Here is a 27,759-nt window from a genome sequence, read left to right on the forward strand (position 1 = left end):
TAAGAGTTAACATTTAGAATAATTCAGCATTTAAGTACTTCTGTTTGAAAACCTTTTACATGAATTAATTCATCTATCATTTACAACAATGCTTCGAGCCAGGTACTGTTTCTATTCCCATTCCAGAGGTGAAGGTTTCAACACTCAGTGAGGTGAAGTGATATGGCCCAGATCAAGCAAGAGTCCACCAATCTAGACCCAAGACCGATGTGATAATCAACTTTGTTGTGCTGCCTCTTCAAAGCACATTATTCCTATTTATTTTGCGTTTTACACATAATCTAAGTCTGCAGTAGTTCCCCAGAGGTTAATAGAGATATCTTGTCCACCCAGTTCTGAGAACAGCAATGTGCACAAAGACAGGACAGGCAAAGACAGGACAGGCAGGAGCCTTTTGGGAGGACGGGGCGGAGAAATCTATTCCAGTGCCTTCTCCAAGTGGAGCAGGGCACTCTGAAAGCTCCAAACCAGCACTGTGCCCAGCAGCTCTTAGAGAAAGGGCAGGAAGAGGACTTTAGTAAATATAGGAATATGGGAAATTTTCTATTTTTAATACTCTATTATAAAGCCTTATAAAGGAAAGTGGAAGAAGGTGTGGGCTTAAGGGAAATTCAACCAGGACAGAGGTAAGCTCTCAAAAAAAGCTGGCCTGGACAGGCATAGTGGCTCAGGCCTTTAATGCCAGCACTTTGGGAGGCTGAGGAGGGACAACTGTTTGAGCCCGGGAATTTGAGACCAGCCTGAGCAACACAGTGAGATCCCACCTCTACAAAAAATTTGAAAATTAGGCAGTTGTGGTGGCGCACAGCTGTAGTCCCAGCTACTTGGGAGGCTGAAATGGGAGATCGCTTGAGCCCAAGAGGTTGAGGCTGCAGTGAGCCATGGTTGCTAAACTGCACTCCAGCCTGGGCAACAGAGTGAGATCCTGTCTCACTGCAACCTCTGCTTCCTGTGTTCAAGTGATCCTCCTACCTCAGCCTCCCAAGAGTCTGGGACTACAGGCATGCACCACCATCCCTGGCTAATTTTTGAATTTTTAGTAGAGACAGGGTTCTGCAATGTTGCGCAGGCTGGTCTCAAGCTCCCAGACTCAATCAATCCACCCACCTTGGTCTCCCAAAGTGCAAAAATTACAGGCATGAGCCACTGCACCTGGCATGCTGTAATTTTTCACTGGCTTCTTGCGATATCATGATAGACCAAAATGGTGAAACCAAATGTTAATTACATTTGGAAAAGAAGGATAAGGTAGAGCATCCCAATCCCCAACCATGGAGCCAGAGTGGCTCCCCTAATTGCCCTATCCAAGGGACAGTCCTGTTCACAGGGGACCAAGTATAATCTCCTATCATTTCCCTACTCATGGGAAATGGTAGAGGTGGCAAGGCGTGGTGGCTCACACCTGTAATCCTAGGCACTTGGGGAGGCCGAGGCGGGTGGATTGCTTAAGTTCAGGAGTTCGATACAAGCCTGGGCAACATGGTGAAACTCCGTCTCTACAAAAAATAAGCCAGGTGTGGTGGTGCACACCTATAGTCCCAGCTACTTGGGGAGCTGAGGTGGGAGGATCGCTTGAGGCCAGGAGGCCGAGGCTGGAGTTAGCAGTAATTGCACCACTGCACTCCAGCCTGGGTAATAAAGTGAGACCCTGTCTCGGAAAAAAAAAAAGCGAGATAGTAGAGCCTCTGGGGCCAGGCAGCAGGTATCATACTGGCCATACCTAAAACCTGCTCTTTCCTGCAGTGTGTAAATATGTTAAAAGAGAGGGAGAGAGAGAAATAAAGGAAGAGAAGGAAGGAAGGAAGAAAGGAAGGAAGGAAGAGACAAGAGGGTGGAAAGGAATGGGGTAGGAAAGGGAGAGAGGGAGAAAGAAAGAAAGGGAAGGAAGGGAGGAAGGGAGGGAGGGAGGAAGGAAGAAAGAAAGGAAAGAAAAGAAAAATGAAAGAAAAAGAAAAAAGAAAAGAAAAAGAGAGAGAGGAAGGAAGGAAGGATCAGACAAGAAGACGACCTTGCTAGTAAGCAACAAGTAAGTCAAATGACAGAGAAAGGGCACAGATTTGAGAGCAGGTACCACCTGCAGGAAGTGGCAGCCTAGGGCACAGAGCAAGAAATGAAGCCCCAGGGCACCTTCAGCTTAGGGCACAGATGTTACGGGAAGTCTAGAGAAAGGAGGTCTTTAAATAGTATGGAAGACCTCCTCTAAGCCCTTTTTTAAGGACGGAAATAAAACGCCAAAGCTTCTTGACCATGCTGGGAGGTATATATATATACACACACACATATATATGTACATTACATATATATGTGTGTGTATATATATGCATGGGAGAGGAAAAGGGGAAACGGAGGCAGCAAACTGTTCAATACAGTCCTTTTCATAAATTTCACAGGCACCTATTCGATCAGAAGTGGGGAGACAGGTAAGCTAGCCTAACTCTTCTATTAACCCCACTATCAGTGATGCTTCAGAATCTTTAAAAGATCAACAAAATGAAATAATATACTGTTTTCTATAATATGCAATAAAATACTGTCTTCCATACTGTCTGAAGGCAGACTCTTCCTTGTCTGCCATCCTGTCTCCCTTACAAAACCATGAGTTCTTCACACACCCATTATGTATTCCTCATTCCTAGCACAGTTGTTTAACGACAGGCTTTGGGGCAGTGACCATTGCAAAGGATGGTTCATAATGGTGGAGGACAAAAAATAAATGCTTTGAACTGACAAACAGCTGTCAGATAAACACAAACTGACATGTGAAAGCTAATAAAGAAGCTAAGAAATACTTCCTCGCTGAAACAGAACTGAGGCACTGAGTCACAGATCCTATAAGGGGGGATTAATGACCCACCATGTATCTCAACAATCTCTTTGCAAAACAGAATGAGAAGAGTCCCCTGAAAAGAGGCATGTCCAGTACCTGGTGCAAACACACCAACGTGTAGAAAGCTTCGCCAGCCGCAGTGGTCATCTCTGTGTTGTGCTTTTGCAAAACCAGCATATCAAAAACCAGCTGAAATTACATAAGACTTCTAAATAAAAACATAGGATGATCATATATCCTCCAGTCCCTCCCCAGTCCAAAAAAGAAAAAGAGAGGGTTGGTTGTTATTCTATTTATTAAATCAATCTGAAATTTTCCTTAATGTTTATTAAAAAATACCTTACAGATATTGCTACTTGCTGTGGTATCTGAATAATCAACAATATCAAATTCCCTCAATATTTACCACATCAATTTCCAAGAACACAAAAAATAGAGGATGAGAATGTGTCCATGAAGAGTTGATCTTCAGGAAAAAACAGTGAACCAGGAAGTCACGGTTTCCTCGCCTCCGAAAGAATGGAAGCATTTCCTCATTTGAATGCAGAATTATGTGCACCAACCATACTTTTGAAAGTAGCTGATTTTCTGACCTACCGCACAGACATCTTACCTTAAGAAAGTGCCGTGTTGCTAGAAAAAGTGGTGAGTCTGTTTCTTGTGCTTTTGCACACTGTTCAGCTAACGGTGTCAAGGCCTCCAGGCAAAGCTGGCAAACCTCCGAACTCATTCTGATCATGAAGGTCAAAGAACAAACTAGATTGGATATATTCGATTTATAAAAGATAAAAAAAATTACAGCTAGTATTAAATGCATGAGTGTTTCTAGAAATGAATACAGATACACAAGTAGACTCATGGGCAATATCTTCACTGAGTTATATAAGGAAAGAAGATTTCCAGCGTTTTTCAGATCGCCTATAAGGTTTTTGGGTTTGAGCCTGGTGATGTATAGCTTGTTTCAGTTTATGATACATACGACTTATTAAAAAGTCATATTATTCTCTACAATCAGAGCTAAGACCAGAGACCCAGCTCAGCATTACTAATGGGACCCTGATGAAGGGGTAACTCTGGAACCAGGGACTGAATGCCTCAGAGATCTGTGAAAGGAGGACAGGACGAGGCAAACTAACAAAAGAAACACAGATATAGAGCAGTTACAGAGGTGACAGGTTTTTTTTTTGAGATGGAGTTTCACTCTTGTTGCCCAGGCTAGAGTGCAATGGCACAATCTCGGCTCACTGCCACCTCTGCCTCCCGGGTTCAAGTGATTCTCCTGCCTCAGCCTCCCAAGTAGCTGGGATCACAGGCACCTGCCATCACACTCAGCTAATTTTTTGTATTTTTATTAGAGACAGGGTTTCACTGTGTTGGCCAGGCTGGTCTCGAACTCCTGACCTCAGGTGATCCACCCACCTCGGCCTCCCAAAGTGCTGGAATTACAGGTGTGAACCACTGTGCCTGGCCCAGGGTTTTTTAAGAAATAAAATTGAACCATAAAAGAAAAATAAAAATGTAAACTTAGAAAACTTTTCTTTAAAGGAAGATCTTTTTCCCCAAGTGACAAGTAACAATGATGTTCATTTAAAGGATATGATGTCATTCCTAATTCTAGGGAGTACATCAGACTTTTAAACAGATCCTCAGGAAGCTGTGGTATTTTTTCAGGAAAAATCTCACAGATAAATGTGATTAATTTGTAGTACTGATTACAAAGGGTTGGAAACTGAAAAAGAAATATTAAATTATTTGGATGCTCATTAGTATCCAATTTCTATTTTCATCAATGCAATAAAATAAAGTAACTGATAAGCTTCTAAATATAATGATTTCTTTAAAACATGTACAAGATACAGAAAACATGAAGACCAAATTAAATGTAAAAACAGGTACAAATAAAGGGCATATTTTAGTAACTACTATGAAACAAAGTAACAGACAGTCAAAAAATTATCTTCTAGATAGTTAATAAAATCTAAGGTCAATTCCAGATATTCTGTGTTTACCCGGAAAAAGTAAACAAGGCAGCCAGATTTAAAATTATTAAATAACTTGGGAGTAAAACCTTTTTGTAAATGTATTTCCATTCAAACATGTTGAAAAAATTCAAGAAGGTTAATACAAATTGTTAAGACTATGCACAGAGCAGAGTATTCGGTCTTTACCCTTCCAAAAACATTTTTCCAGTTGTACTATCCTAGAGAACTGAGCTAAAAGTAGGTAATCTGGTTTAACCACACTTAAGAAAAACACACACTTAAATGTTTAATGGCTTATTTGTTTAAACAAACCCTAAATGCAAATCAATATGGAGAGTTGACTCAACTTCCTCATCCTGCTGGCTGGCTGCTGTGTGAATGCCATGGGTCATCAACATTGTTTCCAATAGACACTCTCAAGGAGGGGGAAGCACACGGTTAGATCTTGCTATGCTGGCAATCAAATAGGACTCATTCTTCTCGTATGTACTCACCTTCTGGACACTTCTCAGCCTCTACTTTTTTTTTTTTTTTTTTGAGACAGAGTCTCGCTCTGTCACCTAGGCTGGAGTGCAGTGGCACGATCTTGGCTCACTGCAAGCTCCGCCTCCCGGGTTCACGCCATTCTCCTGCCTCAGCCTCCCGAGTAGCTGGGCCTACAGGCACTCGCCACCATGCCCGGTTAATTTTTTGTATTTTTAGTAGAGACGGGGTTTCACCGTGTTAGCCAGGATGGTCTCGATCTCCTGACCTCGTGATCCACCTGCCTCGGCCTCCCAAAGTGCTGGGATTACAAGCGTGAGCCACTGCGCCTGGTCCAGCCTCTACTATCTTACTTCCTCCTACTCCTTGTCTTTATCTCGTGTGTGTGTGCACACGCACGCATGCACGCACATGTGCACATACACACACAAACTCCTCCTTTCCTTTCCACCCATGTCCTCATCCCCACCCTTATCCTGCTATGACAACTCATGACAAGAGACCTCCCTCTGTGGTACTTACGGGTGGTAGAAAAAAGTTGCCTCACCACCACCACACCCTCAATATTAACTGACAAAACCAAGGCATAATGTAGTCAGAATGTGCAAAAACTTTAAAACAGCATCAGTCTTGGAAGCATACCATCCCATTTTTACATGGTGCCCCTTGGAAAATGCCTTCCTTTGCTCAATCCCTTAACCTGAGAGTGATGTTCAGAAAGTATCAGAGGAAAACACTGAAACTTTTAACTTACTTTATTCCCTTAGTGACAAATTATGAGGTAATCAAAACTGCTAACAGAATGTAGTTTCTAAAAGGACAGGCTTCTTTCTGTAGCACTCCCTGACAAAACGAGTCACTAATGTATGGGTGCCTGCAGGACTCTGGGGCAGAAACAGAGACTGAGTAAGGGCCCATGTTACTGAGAAGCACGCACAAGTAACTGTTAATGAAAATACAAAAATTGTATCTTCATGTGCACTTAGCAGATACAACTACTAAATTAAATCACAGATATATTCTTGTCTAATGTATCTTTGAACTTCAGTTACATATAGTGGTATGTTCACATTCAATTTCATTAATTACCTTCAAGAGATCCTGTGACATCAAGGGCAGAATTAGGTTTACTCCGTACAACACAACATCCGCTGCTGACACAGATCTGTTTGCTGCTTGACCTGGCTCATGTCCTCTAAACACTTCATCTATTAAAATAAAAGGATGCAGGCTTATGGTGGTAACATCAATAAATCTTCCAAATGTGTATTCGACCCTTATGAAAATAAACTCACCCCTAGAGGCTAAATAATGAGTGAATAATAAAGAATCTGACCTCGTCCTGCCCGGTCTCTGGCGAGGGGATGGAGGAGACAGCACATCCAGGGGTGAAAAAAAGATCTGAGACCCCAGCCCTGTGTCATCCTTTTGAGTTTTATTAGGGGATATGAGTACTTGATACAGAAGTATTGGGGAGGTTAAGAGCAGGAGACAGTCTAGAAATAAAACTAATGCTTAATCAATGTTTTGAAATATAAAATCTACTGGCATACTAGCCATAATATGAGTTAAACAATTTCTATAGAAATATCCATTTGATTTCAAGTGTGTATAATATTTCTAAGCTTAAAAGGAATGCGAGAAATACAGAAATTAAAATGTTACATAAAAAAGAAAGTAGTTTAAAAAAGAACAACCCATATGACAAAGGGTTATCATTCTTAATACATATGAATTATATATATATATAAAGTAATGAGAATACTAAGACCTAAACAGATAAATTAACATCTCTAAACAAACGTTTATCAAAGTCTGACTCTAAAGGAAAACAGTCTATTCCAACTATCAATCAAGCAATACAAATTTTAAAAAGATACTACTTCTGATTCATTACATTAAAAATAATTTGTAAAAATGATAACATTTCATTGCCGGTAAGGATGAAATGTGGTTAACCTCAAAAGCAATATATTAAGACCATTTTGAGAATTCTATCTATTAAGAATATAATCAGAAATTCAGACAGCCTTGTCCACAGAAATGATCACTGCATCACCATTTATAAGAGCAAAAAGGTAAACATTCCAGATGTCCAATATTAGGAAACAGGCTAAATTCCAAAATGTGGAATGCCGCATAACCATTAAAAATATCATCACAGATTCTAATGACAAGGGAAAGGTTAGCACTACATTAAACAAAATGACAGAATATAAAATTGAATTTAGTTCACAGCTTGCCAGGAGTAAAAGCAAAATAAAAACAAACTTGTATTTAGAGCACGATCACAAAGAAAACTGGACAAAAATAACAAAAACAGAAATTCCTAAAATGCAATGTATAGTTGACTCTGGATGGTGTCCAAAAGTAAGCATGATTTTTCAGTCTCTATATTTACAATTTTTTTCTATTAAGGGCATATTTCTTATAACAACAACAAAAAGATCAAATGAGGGGTATGTGTCTACTTAAAATCCACTTGTTAAGCCTAATGCTGAACTTCTCCCCTGGAATCTTTGTTCTGGTTGGAAGAATCTCCTCTGTTAAAGCAGGAGTCACCAAATGTTCCCTGCACATCATACTGGTAAACCTGGATTCTACCCAAGGAACCCCAGCCTGCTCTGGAGCAGAAAGCTGGTCCTAGAGCTTGACTCCCTGCTCCAGGTATCTGCCAACAAGACACGTCTCTCAGAGCCTGCAAAGGCTAACCCATCATGGGCTCCAAGAAGGCTCAGTCTCTAACCATGTGCTCTGCTAAGGAGTCAAGAAAGCAGGTCGGATACCATGTTAAAGAATGTCAAGGCCAGGTGCAGTAATCCCAGCACTTCGGGAGGCTGAGGTGGGCAGATCCCCTGAGGCCAGGAGTTCGAGACCAGCCCGGCCAACATGGCAAAACCCCATCTCTACTAAAAATACAAAAAATTAGCCAGGCCTGGGCTGGGCATGGTGGCTCACTCCTGTAATCCCAGCACTCTGGGAGGCTGAGACAGGTAGATCACGAGGTCAGGAGTTTAAGACCAGCCTGGCCAACATAGTGAAACACAGTATCTACTAAAAAAAAAAAAAAAAAAAAAAAAAATATTAGCCAGGCGTGGTGGCAGGCGCCTATAGTCCCGGGTACTTGGGAGGCTGAGGGAGGAGAATCACTTGAACCGAGGAGGCAGAGTTTGCAGTGAGCCGAGATCGCGCCATCGCAGTCCAGCCTGGGTGACAGAGCGAGACGCTGTCTCAAAAACAAACAAACAAACAAAAAAATTAGCCAGGCCTGGTGGCAGGTTCCTATAATCCCAGCTACTCGTAAGGCTGAGGCGGAGGCTGCTGTGAGCCAAGATCGCGCCATTGCACTCCAGCCTGGGCAACAAAAGTGAAACTCTGTCTCAAAAAAAAAAAAAAAAAAAGTCACATGCCGGTTTCCGGTTATGCTTTTATTTATTATTTATTAATTATTATTAATATTTTTTGAGATGGAGTTCCGCTCTTGTTGCCCAGGCTGGAGTGCAATGGCATGATCTCAGCTCACTGCAACCTCCTCTCTTCCCCGGTTCAAGTGATTCTCCTGCCTCAGCTTCCTGAGTAGCTGGGACTACAGGCATGCACCACCATGCCCAGCTGATTTTTTTGTATTTTTAGTAGAGACGGGGTTTCTCCATGTTGGCCTAGCTAGTCTCAAACTCTCGACCTTAGGTGATCTGCCCACCTCAGCCTCCCAAAGTGCTGGGATTACAGGCGTGAGCCACCGCACCCGGCACAGTTATGCTTTTAATATCTCACCTAGTCCATTAACTTTGTTTTATAATATTTAAAATATTTTATATTTTGTTTCAGCTATTATCTTTATTTTTAAATAAAATATTTTCTTCCTTTTTACCATCCATTTGCCTGATGTGCCAAAGATGTTTCTTTATAATTTTCTATTTTGCCTTCATTTTTGTTTCTTCTGAATTTCAACCCTACATACTTGTTTTACTCTTTTTACCCCTATTTTGTTCTGTCTAGCCTGAGCATTATAGCATCAATTTCTTTCCTTAACCTTATTATGACTTTAATCTTTTTGCTGCTTTTATTTTGAAAATCTCTCCTTCAAATGCTTAGCTTTATTGTTTGCTCTACAATTTGTTCTTAGAATGGCAGATGGGAGGAAGTGCAGCTGCACCATAAACCTGGGAGATTGTCTTCAAACACCTTAATAGCCCCCCTGCCCTTTCTTATTTATTTATTTATTTATTTATTTATTTATTTATTTATTTATTGAGACAGAGTCTTGCTCTGTCACTCAGGCTGGAGTGCAGTAGCACAATCTCGGCTCACTGCAAGCTCCGCCTCCCTGGTTCACGCCATTCTCCTGCCTCAGCCTCCTGAGTAGCTGGGACTACAGGTGCCCACACCACGCCTGGCTAATTTTTTGTCCCCTGCCCTTTCAATGTAAATGATCTAAAACATTTCACCCTTAACCAAAGAAGACTCCCAGGTCAAAAAATATTCCAAAAATATTAATGGCTATCCCTTATTGTTGCTACAAGTCCTACTGGGTCCAAGGCAAGTCATACAGAAATTATGTTACACAAAGAAAAACTCAGGAAGGCTGTGCTGGGGGAGGATCCTCCATCTAGAGTCCAGTAAGGAAGCAGAGAGGCAGTTCTGATTTCCTAAAGGGGCCTTCAAGGTAGGAAGAAGATGGAAGATTCTAAAAACTGGCCACAGCCCCACAATCGTTTCTCTAAATGTTTACTTCTATTATAATCCTTCCTTTTTTGATAGGATTATAGAATATTCTGGAAATGTGGACCGTCCCTTCTCCTTTCTCTTATTAACGCTGGCCAGTGCTGGGATCTACTGTAGTACTTAAGTAGGTAGGAAACACGATGGAATCACTATTTTAGGAAAATTATTCTGAAAATAAGACAAATCTGGTAGTATGTCAGAAACAACGAGGAAACTTAGTCAAAATATAGATTTCTAGAGTTAGTAGGTCTGAGATGGGGCCTGAGTAGGGGCATAGAATAAGAATCCAAGAAAATGATGATACTATTTCTAGAAATGAAAAAATTGAAACAATGAGCTGATTTATGATACACAGGGTAATCATGATAGTAAATCATCTAAACATATACATGTTTTAGCTCTGGGTCCTAACATTTAGTTACAGATTCCTCTGGGGACAAGGTTCTTAACCTGGGGTCCTGACACACCTGGAAAATGTATAGAAGAGTGTCCAAGAGTCCATGAACCAACTAATACTGTATTAGTAAGAGGTTAAGAATGCTGGGCACAGTGGCTCACACCTGTAATCCCAGCACTTTGGGAGGTTGAGGTGGGAGAATAGTTCAAGCCTGAGGTTGAGGCTGCAAAGAGCTGTGATCATGCGACTGCACTCTAGCCTGGATGACAGAGGGAGACCCTGCCTCTCAAACAACAACAACAACAAGGAAAGAAAGAAAAAGTTAAGAACTCCTGGATGAAGCATCACTGACCTGAAGAAAATTAGAAAACTTGAGTGAAAGCCTGGGCCTAAAAACAGACCAGAAAGAATTCACTGAGGAAAAGTGAATTTGTACAGTGCTTTTCAGACTATCTCACCTTGGTACCCCTAGTTAACTGCAAAAAAAATAAAGAGTAAACCTTCTACACTGTGAAGTTGATGGTACCTAGCTCAGGGCAGATATTGGAAAAACCGTGGCCCAAGAATAAAAAAAAGAAAAAAAAAAAAAAGACAAGACATGGTCCAGTGAATAAGGAATATGAAAAAATTAAGGAAACAGAACAATCTCAAGGATTGGGATAAATAAGTCGAGTGGATATTATAGCACCTAACTTAGAAAGAGAATCTTACAAGGAAGAAGCCAAAAATGTCCACTACCACACATGTCTGCACAACATATAATAGGAGAGGCTAGATATGATTCATTTTTCTGTTATGAAACAGGATCCATTTTGTTTGAAGGCAAGGTTGGCAGTGAGATAGGAGGGGAGTGAACTCTACAGCACTGAAAACTACAGACATATATGAGGTTTAAATTACTGATCAGGTTCTTGCCTGTAACAGCAACTATCTTTTACCTACTGATTGTCAGACACAATGCTAGGCACCAACGACACTTTACAGCTGATCCTTCAAATACGCTGAAAGGTATTTATTATCATACCCATTTGACCAGCTAGTAAAGACACAGGCAGGCTAATCAACTCCCCCCACATCATACTGTAGGTGAGACACTAGGCTCGGTCTTCAAAGTGTGGGCTGTTAACTCCAGAGAGAGTGCTTCCTACCCCAACAGCGCTTTCCAAGCCGCACTCTGGAAAGTGCTAGGGTTTGCTGGGGTGACCACCCTGGGGAACATGGAGAAGTGATTAGTCAGGAAGTGTTAACTCTGAAGAGACTGGCATCTGGAGTCACAGGCTGGGATTTGAATCCCAGTCCTGGCTAAGTATCTGTGGCCAAGTGACTTAAGCTCTCTGTGCTTCTGTTTCCTCATCTATAAAGTGAGAATAACAATGAGATTGACTTCATACCATTGTGAGAGGTAAGAACAGTGCTTGGCATTTAGTAAGATCTCACTGAATGAGAGATACTATTTCTATTATTCTTACAAGAGGAAAGCCAAGCAGGAGGGCCACTGGTTCCTACCCTCACTTTGACCACAGAGATCTTCTTTCATTTAGTCCATAAATTGAATTTCCTCATGAGATGTATCTTACAGAAAACAATCCTTTGCTTTAATAAAAAGGAGAATAACAACAAAGTTTAAAAACCATCACGTTCCATTTTACCTGTATCACTGAAATCTATGAATTCCTTCGACAGCAGGTTAGTAAGAAGTTCCATAATGAGAAGCAGGTCTTGGTATTGCTCTTCTTCTGCTGTAACATCTATTCTTTGCCGCCCTAAATTATTCTTAGAATATACTTGCAACAAAGTAAGGCAGGCTTCATATAAGTTCATAGCTTTGGACTGCAAAAAAAAAAAAAAAAAAAAAAAAAAGCACAAATTATGCTACTTGGTACACTGACATTAAAAAAATTTTAAAATATAATCTATATAAATTAACTCCGAATTCCAAGAGTAGCAATAATTCTTGCTTTAAACTACATTAAAACAATAATTTCTAAAAAGCATATATTAAGAGTACATATTTTTTAAATTTTACCCCTTTTCTAACAAAATTTTAGGACAAGAATTTATATTCAGGTGCAGCAAACCACCATGGCATACATATACCTATGTAACAAATCTGAACGTTCTGTACATGTATCCTGTTTCCTTTTAGAAGAAATAAAAAAAAAAGAATTTATATTCATTCAACATGACTTTCTCTAAATTATAAGTTCTTTTTAAAAATCTTTTTAAAAAATCTTTTGAAGGAATAAAAATATTATTTAAGATAATACTAATCAAATTTTAAGCAAACATCTATTATTTTATTATAGCTTCGAAGAGTTTTAATCCTGAGGGGATAAAATTAGAAAGTGCTTACCTCTCCAAGATAGCATATCTGTTTATGTGCAACTTCAACAAAAACTTCTATAATGAGATTGACAGTCTCTGGGGTATTCTTGTAAACTTCCATCAACCCAATGCAATTGGTAAGGAAGTCCATTAAAAAATTAAACAGGATTGCTACATTGTCAATCTGGGTAGCCTCAGCAATGCCACACAGGGCCTCCAGTGTGGCAGTGATTTCCTGCTTGACTTCCTCTTGCTGACACATCTGCTGGAAGTTTTCTTGGTTTATCACTCTTAAGAATCGCTGCTGAAGTGGCTGAAGAACCTATAAAAATAAACCAGGAATTTTCTTAAAGCTCAGTTCACATGCTTTATTTCCTCTGCTTGGATAAATATTCACTTTCCAAAACATTTCTAATTGTTGGAGGCAGGACAAGCACATAACAAAGAGTATCTAAACCAGACTTTACACTCCCCATTTTGAGGGTCATCCTAACTTCCGGCTCATGTAAAGCCAAAACACCCAAAGCATGGGACATAACTGTCTCCCTGCCACTCAAAGAATGCTGCCATTTCCCTCCATCTCTTTCCAAGTAATGAGCCAAAAAGGGAAAAAAAACTTTGTTTACAAAATCAGACAGTAAGCCACATTTGCCCATGGGCTGTAGCTTGCCAACCTCTACAGACTGAAGCCCAATTCAAAGCTCTCGTCTGTTTTTTTCCTTTTTCCTTTACCTAATTCCTCTTGGCACAGAACGTAACTTCAGATAATCAGTCCTGCCCTGTATATAAGAGTACTCATATTCAAGAGGACAGTATCTTAATCCGACTTAAAGCTGTCCATATGATAATACAATTGTTTAAAATAAAAATAGTCAGTCTGGTTTCCCCTGGATTTGAAGTCACAAACAACTGCCTAATTCCATTACTGTACCCCTTCTCAAACACTAAGGGCCCTCTAGACAAGGACTGCAGGCTGGCAACCTACACACACACTGCCAACTCTTAGCCCTTGATTTAAAGCCTATTAAATAATGTGCCCATGGTTGTTGTTATGGGTCAAACTGTGTTCCTCAAAAACTCATATGTGGAAATCCAAACCCCAGGATATGAACTTATGTGATAATACAGTTGGCCGGACACCGTGGCTCATGCCTGTAATCCCAACGTTTTGGAAGGCTGAGGTGGGCGGATCACTTGAGGTCAGGAGACCAGCCTGGCCAACATGGCAAAACCCCGTCTCTACTAAAAATACAAAAATTAGCCAGGCATGATGGTGCGCACCTGAATCCCACCTACTCGGGAGGCTGAGACAGGAGAGTCGCTTGACCCAGGAGGTGGAGGTTGCAGTGAGCTGAGATCACACCACTGAACTCCAGCCTGAGTGACAGAGCAAGACTCCGTCTCAAAAAAAAAGAAAAGAAAAGAAAATAGGGTTGTCATAGATGTAATTAGTTCAGATGAAGTCATACTGGAATAGGGTGGGCCCCTAGTTCAATATAACTGATATAGAAAGGGGAAATGTGGATGCAGACACACACAGGGGGAGATGTGAAGATGAAGGCAGGGATCAGGGTGATGCGTTTACAAATCAAGGAATGCCAAAGACTGCCAGCAAGCTACCAGAGGCTACAGATTTTCCCTCATAGCCTTCAGAAAGAACAAATCCCATGGACACCTTATAGCTTGGACTTCTAGCCTCCAGAAGTAGGAGAAAACAAATTTGTGTTGTGGTATTTTGTTAGAGCAGCCCTAGGAAATGAATATCATGGTTAATCTGCATCTTATTCAAGACAGAAGAATGTTTCCCTGATCCCTAATGAAGATTTAATAAGCCAGTCCATGCTCTCAACTGAGCTGGGAAAAATGTGCCTAAAATGCAGAACACTTGATAATATTCAATGTCATCACACACAGGCAGGTACAGAAAAATTATAAGATAACATTTGTAAAATAAGAAGCTTCAACCCATTCATTAGGAGAAAAAATAGCAGAAAAGCTATGACTGGGCCGGGCACAGTGGCTGGTCACGTCTGTAATCCCAGCACTTTGGGAGGCCAATGCAGGCAGACTGCTTGAGGCCAGGAGTTCGAGACCAGCCTGGCCAACATGGCAAAAGCCCGTTTCTACTAAGAAAACAAAAATTAGCTGGGTATGGTGGCATGAGTCTGTAGTCCCAGCCACTTGGGAGGCTGAGGCAGGAGAATCGCTTGAACCCGGGAGGTAGGGGCTACAATATGCTGAGATTGCACCACTGTACTCCAGCCTGGGCAACAGAGTAAGACCCTATCTCAAAAAAAAAAAAAAGAAGAAAAGAAAGAAAGAAAAGCTATGACTGATACATTTATGTGTCCAGAGACTCTTTTACGGCAACGCATAGATAAAGGAACTACAGAGTTACACAAAAGGGTGCAATCAAAATAGAAGACACTGTTACCTCTGTCCAATACTGCTGTTTGGTTTCTGTGTCCATATGTGCAAAACCTCCTAAGACTAGAGCCTTCATCAATGTCCTCTGCACAGGACTTGACAAGAAATTAAGAGGTGGGCTTCGGCTTGCAAACTGCTTAGCTAAATTCCACCAGTTCTCACACTGAATTACTAAGTTTGCCCTACAGGTAGAAATAACAAAACATAAGATGTATTACTATGTATACACATACACACATACACACAAAGAAAACAAAAATAACTAGATTTAATTACTTTTAAAGCAAAGTACAGTAAACTTAGTATAGACTTTGAAGTCACACAGGCTTACATTCAAATCCCACTAGTTGTCTGGCGATGCAAAATTTATTTAACCTCTATCAATCATCACTTCTCTATAATCTGCAAAATAGGAATAATAACAGTCTCCTGGGGCTGAGACTGATATAATGATTAAATGAGATACTTACCTATGATGTGCTTAGAAGAGTACATAGTAAATTATAAGAATTCAATAAACCAGCCAATGACAATGGTAATAATAACAATGATATACAGTAAGAACAATGAAAACATTTCTAGAATTGTTGTAGAAAGCACTAAAAATTTTACTTTCCAACATTAAATTTTAAATATCAGTATTTAATCTTTAAAATGGGGATAAGATGTCTAAAAATTCAAATGAGCATATTCCACATAAAAGTGTTTGCAACACCATAAATTACTAATGTGTTACTCATAGGGCTTTGATGCCAAATCCTGAAGGAGTCAATGTAATGCTCAATTATAAGATGGGAAAGCTCCATTTGCATTTGTAATAGTAGTGTGACATAGTTTTTAAAACGCATTACTCCAAAAATGTAGGCTCCATCTGGAATTAGGACCGTGTAACCATTTGCCAGTTCAAAGGACTACACTAGGAAGTGAAAAAGAGTTTCTCACCCACACACATACACACACAGCCTCCAACAATGGGCTAACCTTTCTCTTCTTTCCACCAAAGTGACAAGGAGCTGCACAGTGTCATTTGCAAGGTCCTGCTCACTACTCCAGACCGAGAGGTTACTGATGACTTTTTGTAAGAGGTAGCCAATTATCCACTGAGAACCCTCTGTATCTGCTCCGAACGCTGTACTGAATGGCAGACTTATCTTAAGAGAGGAAACAAATTTTTTAAGGTAAGCAAGAAAGATCAACTCAAGAAAAAAAAAAACAGAGAAAAATCAAACTGAAATTAGTATCTAATCTGAAGTAGTGCTTACTTCACATCAACTTTACACATGTACTCATTTCCACTGGTCAAAAAAAAAGACATCCTCAATCCACTCACATTTTCCCGTGTGATTTTCCCGTCAACTTCTATTATTCCCATAGTATTAAAAAACTAACATAGTATTAAACCAAATACAAAAGAGCATAATCTATTCCCAAATAATAATCTGTATCTTCAATAGTGGTTAAAATAAACTATATCAAGTGATGTGCTCTAAAAAACACATTAAAACAGCATTCCAGTCACACAATTCTCTTCAACACAGAATATGTTAAACTGCTCTTAAATAGTTATATTTTGATGAAAAAACCACCAAGAAAAATGTTCCTGCTTCTATAACTGCTATCATCATAAATCCAAATGAAGTTTTAAGTTTTACATTCTGACCTGATCATACAGTTTTTCATCCACCAGGAGATAAGTCTTTGCCCAGCGTTTTAAAAACCAAACAATATCTTTGCCCATCTGGGGACTTAGTAGATGAGTGAGATCTGCTCTTATTGCTCGAGATTCAACTTCTGAAACTCTGAGAATGGCAGACAACAGCCTGTAGGTATAAAACAGAAGTCATTTATTCTTTTATTTATTTAGTTATGGTCTAACCATATTTTTTTCCTTAAAAGTCCTTTTTTGTCTTTCAGTTCTCTGGATTTAGGTCAGGCTATACTTGAAAATTTCATCTACAGAGTTTTAGACAAGTGTCCCATATTATTTCTGATCTTTCACGAAGCAGGAGACAAGATAAAGAAAGGAAGAGTCAACACTAGAGATGTCCTTCTGCTGAAGTTGTAACCGCATGTGTGAATATCAGCATTACTAGCTAAAGAGAATTTTCAGATTCAAAATTTTCAGATTTTCAGGAGAAATACATCAAATTAAATCTTCAGAGTACATGCCAAACTCTTTTAGCATGTACTACTTAGCATCACTACTTAAAACTACCCTGGTTAGTATGGTTTGTGTTTTTATATCATGGTCATGTTACAGTACAAGATCTGGGAGTTATTTAGAAAGTTTTGAATATTGAGCCTTGTTTAAATCTAATATTTCCTAGTAAACTTGATTCTTCATGGTGTTTTTAAATAAAACTCTTGCTAGAAAGATTACCTGTGTAAGTACACATATTGTCCTTTCCTACACTACATAATTCATATGGTCGTGTGGTGTCAATCACATAGCGTGACATGCAGACAAACAGAAATGTCTTTGTTGAGGAGGGCACATAATCAGAAGCGATATATATTTAACTTGACTTTAGCCAAAAGGCAAGGAAGCAAAGGATGTAATGCAAAGATCCCATTACACACTAATGAATATCAGTTTTTCAGTGCTGAGAAAAGGATTCTAATCAATCAAATTCGGCTTTTGCTCCTTTACTAGTGCTCTCAGGAAGCCTGAAATGATCTCATCATGAAATCATACAAACACGTTTCAGTTCTTTACCCCACTGGATGGCCCACTGTCACTGCCCTTATCTTCCTGCAGCCTCCCTGGGGTCACTGCCCTTCCCTCTCTTCATCTAGCCATCTGCTTCCTCTTTCCCAGTCTTCATGGCAGCATCCTCTTCTCCCGACCTTCTTCTTTAAATCAGGAGGTTTTTAAGGTTCCACCCCAGAATCTCTTCTATTTTCTTCTTTTTGAGACAGAGTTGCTCTGTCACCCAGGCTGTAGTATGCCCAGACACAATCATGGTCCACTGCAGCTTTAACTTTTTGGGTTCAAGCGATCCTCCTGCCTGAGTTTCCCAAGTAGCTGGGACTACAGGCACACACTACTACACCAGGCCGATTTAAAAAATTTTTGTAAAGACAGGGTTTCGTCATGTCACCCAGGCTGGTCTTGAACTCCTCAGCTCAAGCAGTCCTCCCACCTCGGCCTCCCCAAGTGCTGGGATTACAGGCATGAGCCACATGCCCAACCTTCTTCACTGTCTGCACACTCCTATACCACCAGTGCTCAAACTTTAAAAAAAATTTTTAGGGGGTATATAAACAACAACAAAACAAACAAATAAAACCCCAACAATCTCCCAGTACACTAATACATTTAAGTTGTAGATATGTCAAAATTCCCGGTAAGATTAAATCATTTTAAATATATATTCCAGCCTAACAAAATTCAAAATAAAATGGTTACATTAATACTTTAAATTTATGCACTGGTTTTATTATCATAATGTTCTGATACCCACTATCACCCATTAAAAATATAAACAGATTTTCCTTATTTTTATTTCAATTTCATTTTCCCATAGAACATTATCCTAATGTAATTTTTATGTTCCAGTATTTTATTCATCATACTACATACTCTGATACAAATGTCTACATATTGAAAGATAACTTTTAAACATTTCAATGACCATAAGACCATAAGTGTTTAAAAATGTCTTCTGGATTATCATTATGATACTTAAAACTAGACAACTGAGCAAAACAATATAAATTTAAATAAATTATTAAATATAAATAAACACAAACACAAAATTGTATGCATCTCTTAATGTGATTAACTTAGTAGGGTTCTTTCCCCACTTAGTACATGTATCTTTGAATGAATATTACCTATTGCCAGATGAGCGAGTGGAACATGATTTGATTCCTGTTTCTCCTTTTAATAGATATAAGTACTGAGGAAACTTCATATAAGTAGAACCTATTTTTAAAATCGCAGAGTCCCCCAATTATTTGAATTTCTTCCAAGTTATACACCAAAAATCACAGAGATCTACCAACAAAAATTATTTTTAATCATCTCTTAGTTGATGTGATTAGGTCCTCTTGTTATTTAATGCAAAGGACTGAAACCTGCTAACTGTCCACTCACTAGTGACTCAGTCACTTAGTCAATGCCACACTGTTTGCAACTGTCCCTCTCCTCTGTGGGGTTTTACACACCTGCCAATCCACATGTTCAGAGGTAGAAGTGAAAACTTTGGCCTTTCTTTTGTAAAGTGGAAGAAACATCAATGAAAGAACCACTCAGCCTCAGTCAGGCAGGTCCAGGGGAGGCACCCAGGGGCCTTTCTTCTACCTCAGAAATAACTCTCATAACCCAAGAACCTTTCTCCATCTTCACTCCCAAGACTACGAAGGAAAATGCTTCCTAACTTGCCTTGTCACCCTTTAAATTTATCACCCATGTAATAGTATCTCTAAAATATTTTGATCACTTCACTTCTCTGCTGTAAATCCTTGTCAGTATTTTTATTCCTACTTTATCAGCCCCACCCACAGCATCCTCCCTGCCTCTCCACCCTCATCCCCCCACCAAAGCTATCGCCCTGCCCTCCTGGGTCACACACCAGCCACACCTAAGTTCTTCTCACTTGAGCACGGCTCTCTTACTGTCAGAGGCATCGAACCAGACTGACTCCATCTTGAGTGAGGGCTAGGAAAACGATGCTGGGACCTGACGGGCTGCATACTCAGAAAGTCAGGCATTCCCTATTCTCTAGATGTTTACAGTTAAGGGAACAAATTAATAAGACTTACTAAACAGACCCAGACTTGGGAGTGTCCAGACATTCTGACATCTGGAGAACAAAGGCATTCCTAATTTTGCTTTAAAGATAGTAATATTGATTCTTGCAAAATACAGTAATTAAGAAAAGCAATCCTTTATCACAAACCCTTGTAGCAAAGCCCATCTCCCCATGATCTTTTTTATCATATATATACACTATATATATATACACTATATATATACACTATATATATATACACACTATATACACACACACACACACTATATATATATGTACACACACACACACACACACACACACACACACACACACACAAGCATTGTGCCTATGGTGGATGTGTTCCTCCTATTTTCTTATTTCTTATTTTCAGGAACTTCCTGCTCTTGTCTATGGAGTAGCCATTCTTTTATTCCTTTACTTTCTTAATAAACTTGCTTTCACTTTACTCTATGGACTCGCCCTGAATTCTTTCTTGTGCAAGATCCGAGAACCCCCAGGGACCCCTTTCCTATAACATTGCTGCTTATGCTATTGTCACTGCCTGAAGTACTCTTGTTTCAAGAAGCCCCCTCTGGTTCTCCTCTGCCCGTAGATTAGGGGAACCAGGAGCTCCTATAACACCCTTACACACTTCTAACTGTATCCTCAGATGCTGGCATGCAGGGGAGTTGAAATCCAACTGATAAAAACATCAAAATATTTTTAAGTTGTTGATATTTCAAGATTAATACCCCATTCCTACTTCAATTTCTTAAAGCACTATATCTACAAATATATTCCAAACAGCACTCAGTTTCTCATATTTTCCAAGTCAATCCTAGATTACATTTGTATGTCATAAATCCAAAGTCAGCACAATAAATCAAACAGAGCTTTAACTTCTCACAACCTCCACTATAGGTCTGAGCCACCATCATCTCTCTCTTGGATTACTGCAATTTGTCTCCTAACTGGTCTCCTGGCTTCCATCATTTACTCTCAGGTTTTTTTGCATTTTGTTTTTTTTTTTGAGACAGGGTCTTGCTGTGTCGCCTAGGCTAGAGTACAGTGGTGTGATCTCAGCTCACTGCAACCTCTGCCTCCGAGGTTCAAGCGATTATTGTGCCTCAGCCTCCTGAGTAGCTGGGACTACAGGAGGTGAGCACCACCATGCCCAGCTAATTTTTTGTATTTAGTAGAGACGGGGTTTCAATAGTGCCCAGTCTGGTCTTGAACTTCTGAGCTAAGGCAATCTGCCCACATTGGCCTCCCAAAGTGCTAGGATTACAGGTGTGAGCCACAGTGCCCAGCCTCCATCATTTACTCTCAATGCAGCAGAGTAAACTTCTTAACATTTAAGTTACTCTTCTGCTCAAAACCCTACAATGGCATGCTGCTTCATTCAGAACAAAAGCCAAAGATGTTACAAAGGCCTAAGACCTTATCTGTTTTCCTTCTATTTTCCTAACTCCATCTCCTACAAAATTCCACCTCACTCTGCTCAACCCACCACAGCATTCTTGCTGTTCTTGAACATGCCAAGCAGGCCCAGGGCCTTTGCATTCACTGTTTATTTTGCTTGGAATGCTCTCCCCACAAGAGATCTTCATGGCCTCCCTTACCAACCTCACATCTCTGCTCCCAAGTCACCTTCTAAATAAAGCCAACACTGATCACACTAATGACAACTACAACAACCCCTACTGATACTCTCACTCTAGCTTTTTACCTGTCACATTTGCTGTCTTCTAACATACCGCATAATTTACTTATTTATTCTCTCTCCTTTACAAAGAGTTCTAAAAGAGTGACTTCTATCTGTTTTGTTCAAATACCCAAAGGCTCCCTGTTACGTTGTCAGCAGTCAATAATTATTTCTCAAATGATACCTGTTTTAAGAAATGTGAGCCGCTTTTTTAGTGAAACAAGAAATGTTTCTACCATATAACATTAAATTTCATATTAATTCTTTGGATTAAAAACATGGTGACTTTTTTTTGGTCCCAATCCTCCATAGTCTGTGCTCTCAGATACCAAAATGTTTTGCTCCCACACTAACATCTGACAAAAATGGAAAAAGCACTTAAAATACAAGGAAAGCATTCCTGATGCTACTGCCCAAGCAAAAAATATAACAAAGAATATATAATATGACAGCACCCTGAAATGAACTGCTTTTTAAATTAACATTCACCACCAACCAAACCAGAGCGAAGCACTGATTTCCAGAGACACTAAATCTAATGACTAAGGTAATCCTAAAATGAAGATATAACTTTTTCAATAATGTATGATTTCATTTCAAACAAGAGAATGCAACAATAAAGGAAATAAATTCCCCAACATTTCCTTGGTTATCAGCTTAATATTTCAACTATTTTTTAAAAAGCCACATTTTCTATTGCATGTTTAAATGATATCCACATATTTTTGCATACTGAAAAGAATGAAGGGGACAGCATCCTGTTTGAGTTACTGGTTTTGCAGCTGACAAAAACCAATGTTATTATCATTCCTGACATCTCTGCTTGCAACCTACATTTAAAATAAAGTAAAAGATACTGAAATTTCACATGTTGTTTTCAAATCCACTTTCAGGAACTTTTTTTTTTTTTTTTTTTTTTTTTGAGACAAAGTCTTGCTCTGTCGCCAGGCTGGAGTGCAGTGGTGCAATCTGAGCTCACTGCAACCTCTGCCTCCTGGGTTCAAGTGATTCTCCTGCTTCATACTCCTGAGTAGCTGGGACTACAGGCGTACACCACCACATCCAGCTAATTTTTGCATGTTTAGTAGAGACAGGGTTTCACCATGTTGGCCAGGATGATCTCAATCTCTTGACCTCATGATCCGCCCGCCTCGGCCTCCCAAAGTGCTGGGATTGCAGGCGTGAGCCACTGTGCCTGGCCAGAACATTTTTAATACAGGCTTATCCCTCCTTAATTTCACCATTAAGAATTAACGAAAATTTTGCCATTAGTATTAGGAAGATTAAAGTGAATCATCTCATTTGAGGCACTCTCCTGTATTATAATAGGGCTCTTAAGTTTCACATTTAGAATACATATTTCCATTTTATGAGATACAAGTTTTTATCTTTTTCCATGAGAAAGCCACCAAAACGTAGTTTTAGCTTTCATGAACGATACTTGTTGACGTTCATCTGGTTCCCTTCATTTAGGGTGCCTGTATGCATCAGTATTGCTCTCTGATGGACAGGCGTTATGTTCCTAACTACATTCAATGTCCCTTCCAAGTCTCATTGTATTCAGAATAATTTGACATTACTTTTCTTCAGTACTGGGTATAGCTGTCAACTCTCACTAGAGTGGCATTGCCTAAATATACTGAGTACTTGCCATCCTTGTGTATTTCAAGGCTTCTCCAAGTTTTCATTTTTTTCATGTATCAGATTTACAACGTGCCTATCACTCCAGTCATCTACCCATCAACTCAGAATTTATAAAACAGTATAAAAATTACAAGAGCACAGCTATAGAGTTTATATTACCTAATCACAGAATCTGTTCTGTTGTACCCTGGGATGGAAGAAGCCTTTTCTCCTGGAGATCCCAAAATTTGAAGTGTTGTATTAATGTCAACTTCAGATGAATGCTTAATGGAATATTCCATTATTTCTGGAGGTATTAGCGGAGTCTCTCCCTGAGTATCATCAGCTAAGAGGTAGCCTTCAGTTTAAAAAAAATTAAAAATGAACACTTAACAAATCTACATTTATCAAATTGTACTATAAATGTTTTCAGTTTGATTTATATACATCATATAAATTGATGTAAATTATAAATGTTAACCTGTTAATTTCAAGTTTATGCAAAAAAAACTTTCTATGTCTCAGATAAGTAACCCTCAAAACTACAGAAAAGGACAAATGTTTTATTCACCAATTTTGTAATTCATAGGGGCTTTTTAATCTACTACCTTAAATAATTTTCAGTACTGTATTCTGTAAAGTTAATAGAAATTTTGCTACTATCTATATTAGAAGTCAATATTAGGGAATTCATTTTCAAAAGTCAAGATTTTTTCCTTATTATTTAAAATATGGAAACACTAATAGTATGGTGGTCAAAAAAGAAGATCCTAAGAGTCAGACTGCCTAGATTTACATTCTGGCTCCAAAAATTAATAGCAATGTGACAATGGGCTAGTTTCTTATACTCTCAAAGTCTCAGCTTCTTCATCTATTAGTTGGGGATAATGACGATGATGATGATAATAGTAATACTACCTAGCAATACTAATTCAGCGGGTAGAATGAGATCCATAAAACATTTGGTATGCAACAGACACTGCATACATATCAGCCAGTAGTTTTTAAAAATGCATCCATAGTTCTATGACAGAAAATAGCTGTATCCAAATTTTATCCAATATTATATATGCACTACTGTTTTTCATATATGAAGCTTCTTTTAAGGCTTAAATTGCTCAGTTGGCAATTACATTTTAAAAAGAAACCACCAACCAACCTGTAACTAAAATAAGCCAGTGAATATCTTCATAGAGATCATCAAGCATTTTGTTGTCAATAGTGCTTGAACCCGGTGAAGCAAGTAACTGTTGCTGATGTCGTTGTAACTGACCATGGAGTCTTGTTACTCTTTCTTCTAATAAACTAAAAGAGAAGAAAACAGTAGCTTCATAACGTTCAATAAGCAAACACATGGAACAACTTACAACTTCCATATATTAGACAACATGAATTAAATGTTAGCGTAAAAACACATATACAAAAACATTATAGTACACAACTGTTCTCATAGCACTATAGGAATTATGATTTATTTTTTATAACATAGAATTAAAACACTGCTTTACAAACAATCAAGGTTTACAACAGGCATTTGAAAACTGGTTATTCCAAGTTTTTACTGATATGGGTCAAATCATTTCTCATACCATGTTTTCCATAATCTCTCTGCCATCTACGCTGTAGTGCCTGGGCTCCAAATGTCTAAGCCAAGGAATGCAATCATGAGTGTTTCTGTCCATTTGTTCCAGTGTGCTGGGACATGGGGTGAGGGTGTTTAAAGTCTTTAAACACTTTAAGTGCTCTCCAGGGAATTGTGAATAGAAAATATTTGCTCCATGGGGTTTCTTTGGACTGTGTGTACCTTGTCAGAAGAGGTATACAGTGTTCTGCAGCAATTCTTCCTAGCATTCCTACACTGGCCAGCTGATCAGAAAACTGGTCTCGATCATCCTCTTGAAGTTCACTTATTTCTTCCTCCTCACGAGAGGCCACACCATTGGCAGTCTATTGCAAGTAAAAGAAATAAACAATGAGGAACTGCATTGCCTATTCAACGTGCACTTCTGTGGCTCCATAACATAGCTTAGATAGCTTAGCACTGCATAGCAAAAGGAGAGCAGGACACAGCCGACCTTTGAGCACAGCTATCTAGGAACTCCCTTCTAACAATGCTGACAGCCGTGGTAGTTATCAAAAGGGGGAAAACATACAAGAGCAAGAAGTACAGGAATCACTCCATGGTGATCAACACGACTAACTGCACACCCACAACCCACCTCCCATATGGGAGAATTGAACTTCTGTCACTGAAATAACCAGACATCCATGGCCCAAATTATTCATATCTCTTGACAGCTAGACAGAAAGAGGTAGGTAACTGAAAACTGAAACGGAATATACATAAGCAACATCCAATATAATAAGAACTCAGAGAACAAGGCCACTTTTGCTCCCAGCAAATCTTCTGAGGGAACCCATCCTAAATTTCTGGCATTATATAATGTGTAACATGGTAAAATATAGCCTATGATGAAATAGACTGTTAATTACCATCTTGCTTAAAACTCACCAAATTTCTTGTGCCATCTGGAGCAGCTAGGTGGCACTGAATATAGGAATTGAAAACTTGAACTGCATGTTGGGTAAAAAAGCCTTTATGGAAATGTTTGTCATCTTGAACCAAAGTTAACCAGGACTCCAACAATTTATCATATGCTTCCATGTATACCATGTCATCTTTATCAAGCTAAAAGAAAAGAACATTTATAAAACAAATGTCCAGAGAACGACAATTGGCATTATAACAAGAGTCATATAAATACATACAAATAGTTTAAGTTTTTCCTTTAACAGAGCTTCCCAATTATTAATCAGTTTTTATTGAACTTTCTAAAATCTTTCTAAGTTCAGTTTAAGTAAGTCTTAGGCAATCTGGAATTAAAGTTTATTTTTAAAACCAGCTGTTTAGTGTTTTGTGGAACATGCATTTTTCAAACAAAAATAATATTAACATTTTCTGTAGTCAAGAAGAGAATTGTTAAAATAAAAAAAAAATGTATACACCCTACACACTTTAAAATGGTTTTAGAGAAACTGAAGGATGAAAACAGACTGACTTAATCAGCAGCTTTAAGAATATGTGGGGAGAACTCCACCAGTGCTCCTTAACAAGAAATAACTCATAATAAAAGAGAACAGCAAATTCCATACAGTAGAAAAGCAATAAGTGTCTTCAAAAAAATGTAATACCCGTTGACTCAACTCATAATTATTAGAGAAATACCAAAAGTGTCCCATACTTAGAGAAAAATCAGAAATTTAACAAGCACAAATACTTTGTGAATGTGGAAATAAATTTCTCCCTCTTTCTGGTTCTCCATCTTTTTGGTTCACTGCAGTTAGTTTTTCTTCTTACAAAGGAAACACATGTGGGAAACTCAGAAAGAGACAAGTAGATAAGATTACGGAAAAGCCAGGCTTCTTCTTGCCCAAAGCTCTGACTGGCTAAATAGGCCTCTCTCCACAAGCATGGTACCGGATGTAACTAGACCTGTATGAGATCCACTAAGGAGACCCTGAGGCTGTATACGCTTTAAGATAGTCTCAGTGAAATTGTTTAGCTTGTTATTCCTAATTTTCCTCTTTCCTATTCTTTCTTCTTCATTTAGCTACTATTACTGACTGAATTAAAGTGTTACACCAAAACTACACCACTGAGAAAGAAGAGAAAAATTATCAGAGAAAAAGGTAGGACGACTATGCACACCACCAGCCTGTTTCACAGAGTTACTTGTGGTCCAAGATCTCCCTGAATGGAGCTAACATTTGGCTAAAAGGTCAGTCTAGTTTAAAAACCTACAAAGGTCAGGAGGCAAGAATGAGCCTGGCATTTATATCACAGAGAGAGCCGGTGGACCTGGAGCAGAGAGTGACAGGTCCTGACATAACATGGGGTGAGAATGGGGGCTGGCAGGCAAGAAACAGATCAAAGGCCTCAATAGGCTATGACAAGGACACTAGGTTTTCTTCTAATTGCAGCAAGAAGCCACTGCAATGCTTGAAACAGAATGCTTTTTTTTTTTTTTTTTTTTTTTTGAGACTCGCTCTGTTACCCAGGCTGGAGTGCAGTGGTGTGATCTTGGCTCACTACAGTGTCCACTTCCTGGGTTCAAGCGATTCTCCTGCCTCAGCCTCCTGAGTAGCTGGGACTACAAGTGTGCACCACCATGCCCAGCTAATGTTTGTATTCTTAGTAGAGACGGGGTTTTGCCATGTTGGCCAGGATGGTCTCGAACTCCTGGCCTCAAGGGATCCTCCTGCCTCAGTCTCCCAAAGGGCTGGGATTACAGGTGTAACCCACTGCACCTGGCCAGATATAATTCTTTAAAGGAAAATCAGACTGCTTACACTGCAAAGTATAATGGTGCCATGGACCAGGGTAGAGATGATGCCAAGCAGCCAAACTGGGTACAGATTTTGGAGAAAGGGCTGACACTGGAAAATGACCTGAGGCAAGACAGAAAACAAGGCAGTGGTGGGGGTGCACCTGGGTTTTTATTGTGACAGTTGGGAAGATTCCTACA

General features: G+C 39.3%; 1 protein-coding gene and 1 long non-coding RNA gene across 7 annotated transcripts in view; one reads left to right on the top strand and one right to left on the bottom strand.

The window, feature by feature from the left end:
* The window catches only part of XPO4 (exportin 4), a 124,863-nt gene that overhangs the window by 4,893 nt on the left and 92,211 nt on the right, over positions 1–27,759 (bottom strand). For 4 of the 5 annotated variants that reach the window (XM_054528793.2, XM_054528794.2, XM_054528795.2 and 1 more), the window contains 13 exons: positions 25,746–25,922; positions 25,038–25,180; positions 24,393–24,538; positions 23,414–23,591; positions 16,827–16,986; positions 16,148–16,317; positions 15,174–15,348; positions 12,768–13,061; positions 12,064–12,244; positions 6,382–6,500; positions 4,425–4,556; positions 3,441–3,557; positions 2,924–3,016 (listed from right to left, as the gene is read on the bottom strand). In XM_054528793.2, the coding sequence (XP_054384768.1) occupies positions 2,924–3,016; positions 3,441–3,557; positions 4,425–4,556; positions 6,382–6,500; positions 12,064–12,244; positions 12,768–13,061; positions 15,174–15,348; positions 16,148–16,317; positions 16,827–16,986; positions 23,414–23,591; positions 24,393–24,538; positions 25,038–25,180; positions 25,746–25,922 (2,085 nt within the window). The remainder of the gene's footprint in view (positions 1–2,923; positions 3,017–3,440; positions 3,558–4,424; positions 4,557–6,381; positions 6,501–12,063; positions 12,245–12,767; positions 13,062–15,173; positions 15,349–16,147; positions 16,318–16,826; positions 16,987–23,413; positions 23,592–24,392; positions 24,539–25,037; positions 25,181–25,745; positions 25,923–27,759) is intronic. The other variant, XM_024257687.3, reaches the window with a different exon arrangement.
* The window catches only part of LOC129049440 (uncharacterized), a 45,153-nt gene continuing 33,613 nt past the window's right edge, over positions 16,220–27,759 (top strand). For both annotated transcript variants that reach the window (XR_008512523.1, XR_008512524.1), the window contains exons 1-2: positions 16,220–16,344; positions 26,845–27,012. This is a non-coding gene — a long non-coding RNA (uncharacterized LOC129049440). The remainder of the gene's footprint in view (positions 16,345–26,844; positions 27,013–27,759) is intronic.

This window comes from Pongo abelii, chromosome 14 (assembly GCF_028885655.2).
Source record: "Pongo abelii isolate AG06213 chromosome 14, NHGRI_mPonAbe1-v2.0_pri, whole genome shotgun sequence".
NCBI lineage: Eukaryota > Metazoa > Chordata > Mammalia > Primates > Hominidae > Pongo > Pongo abelii.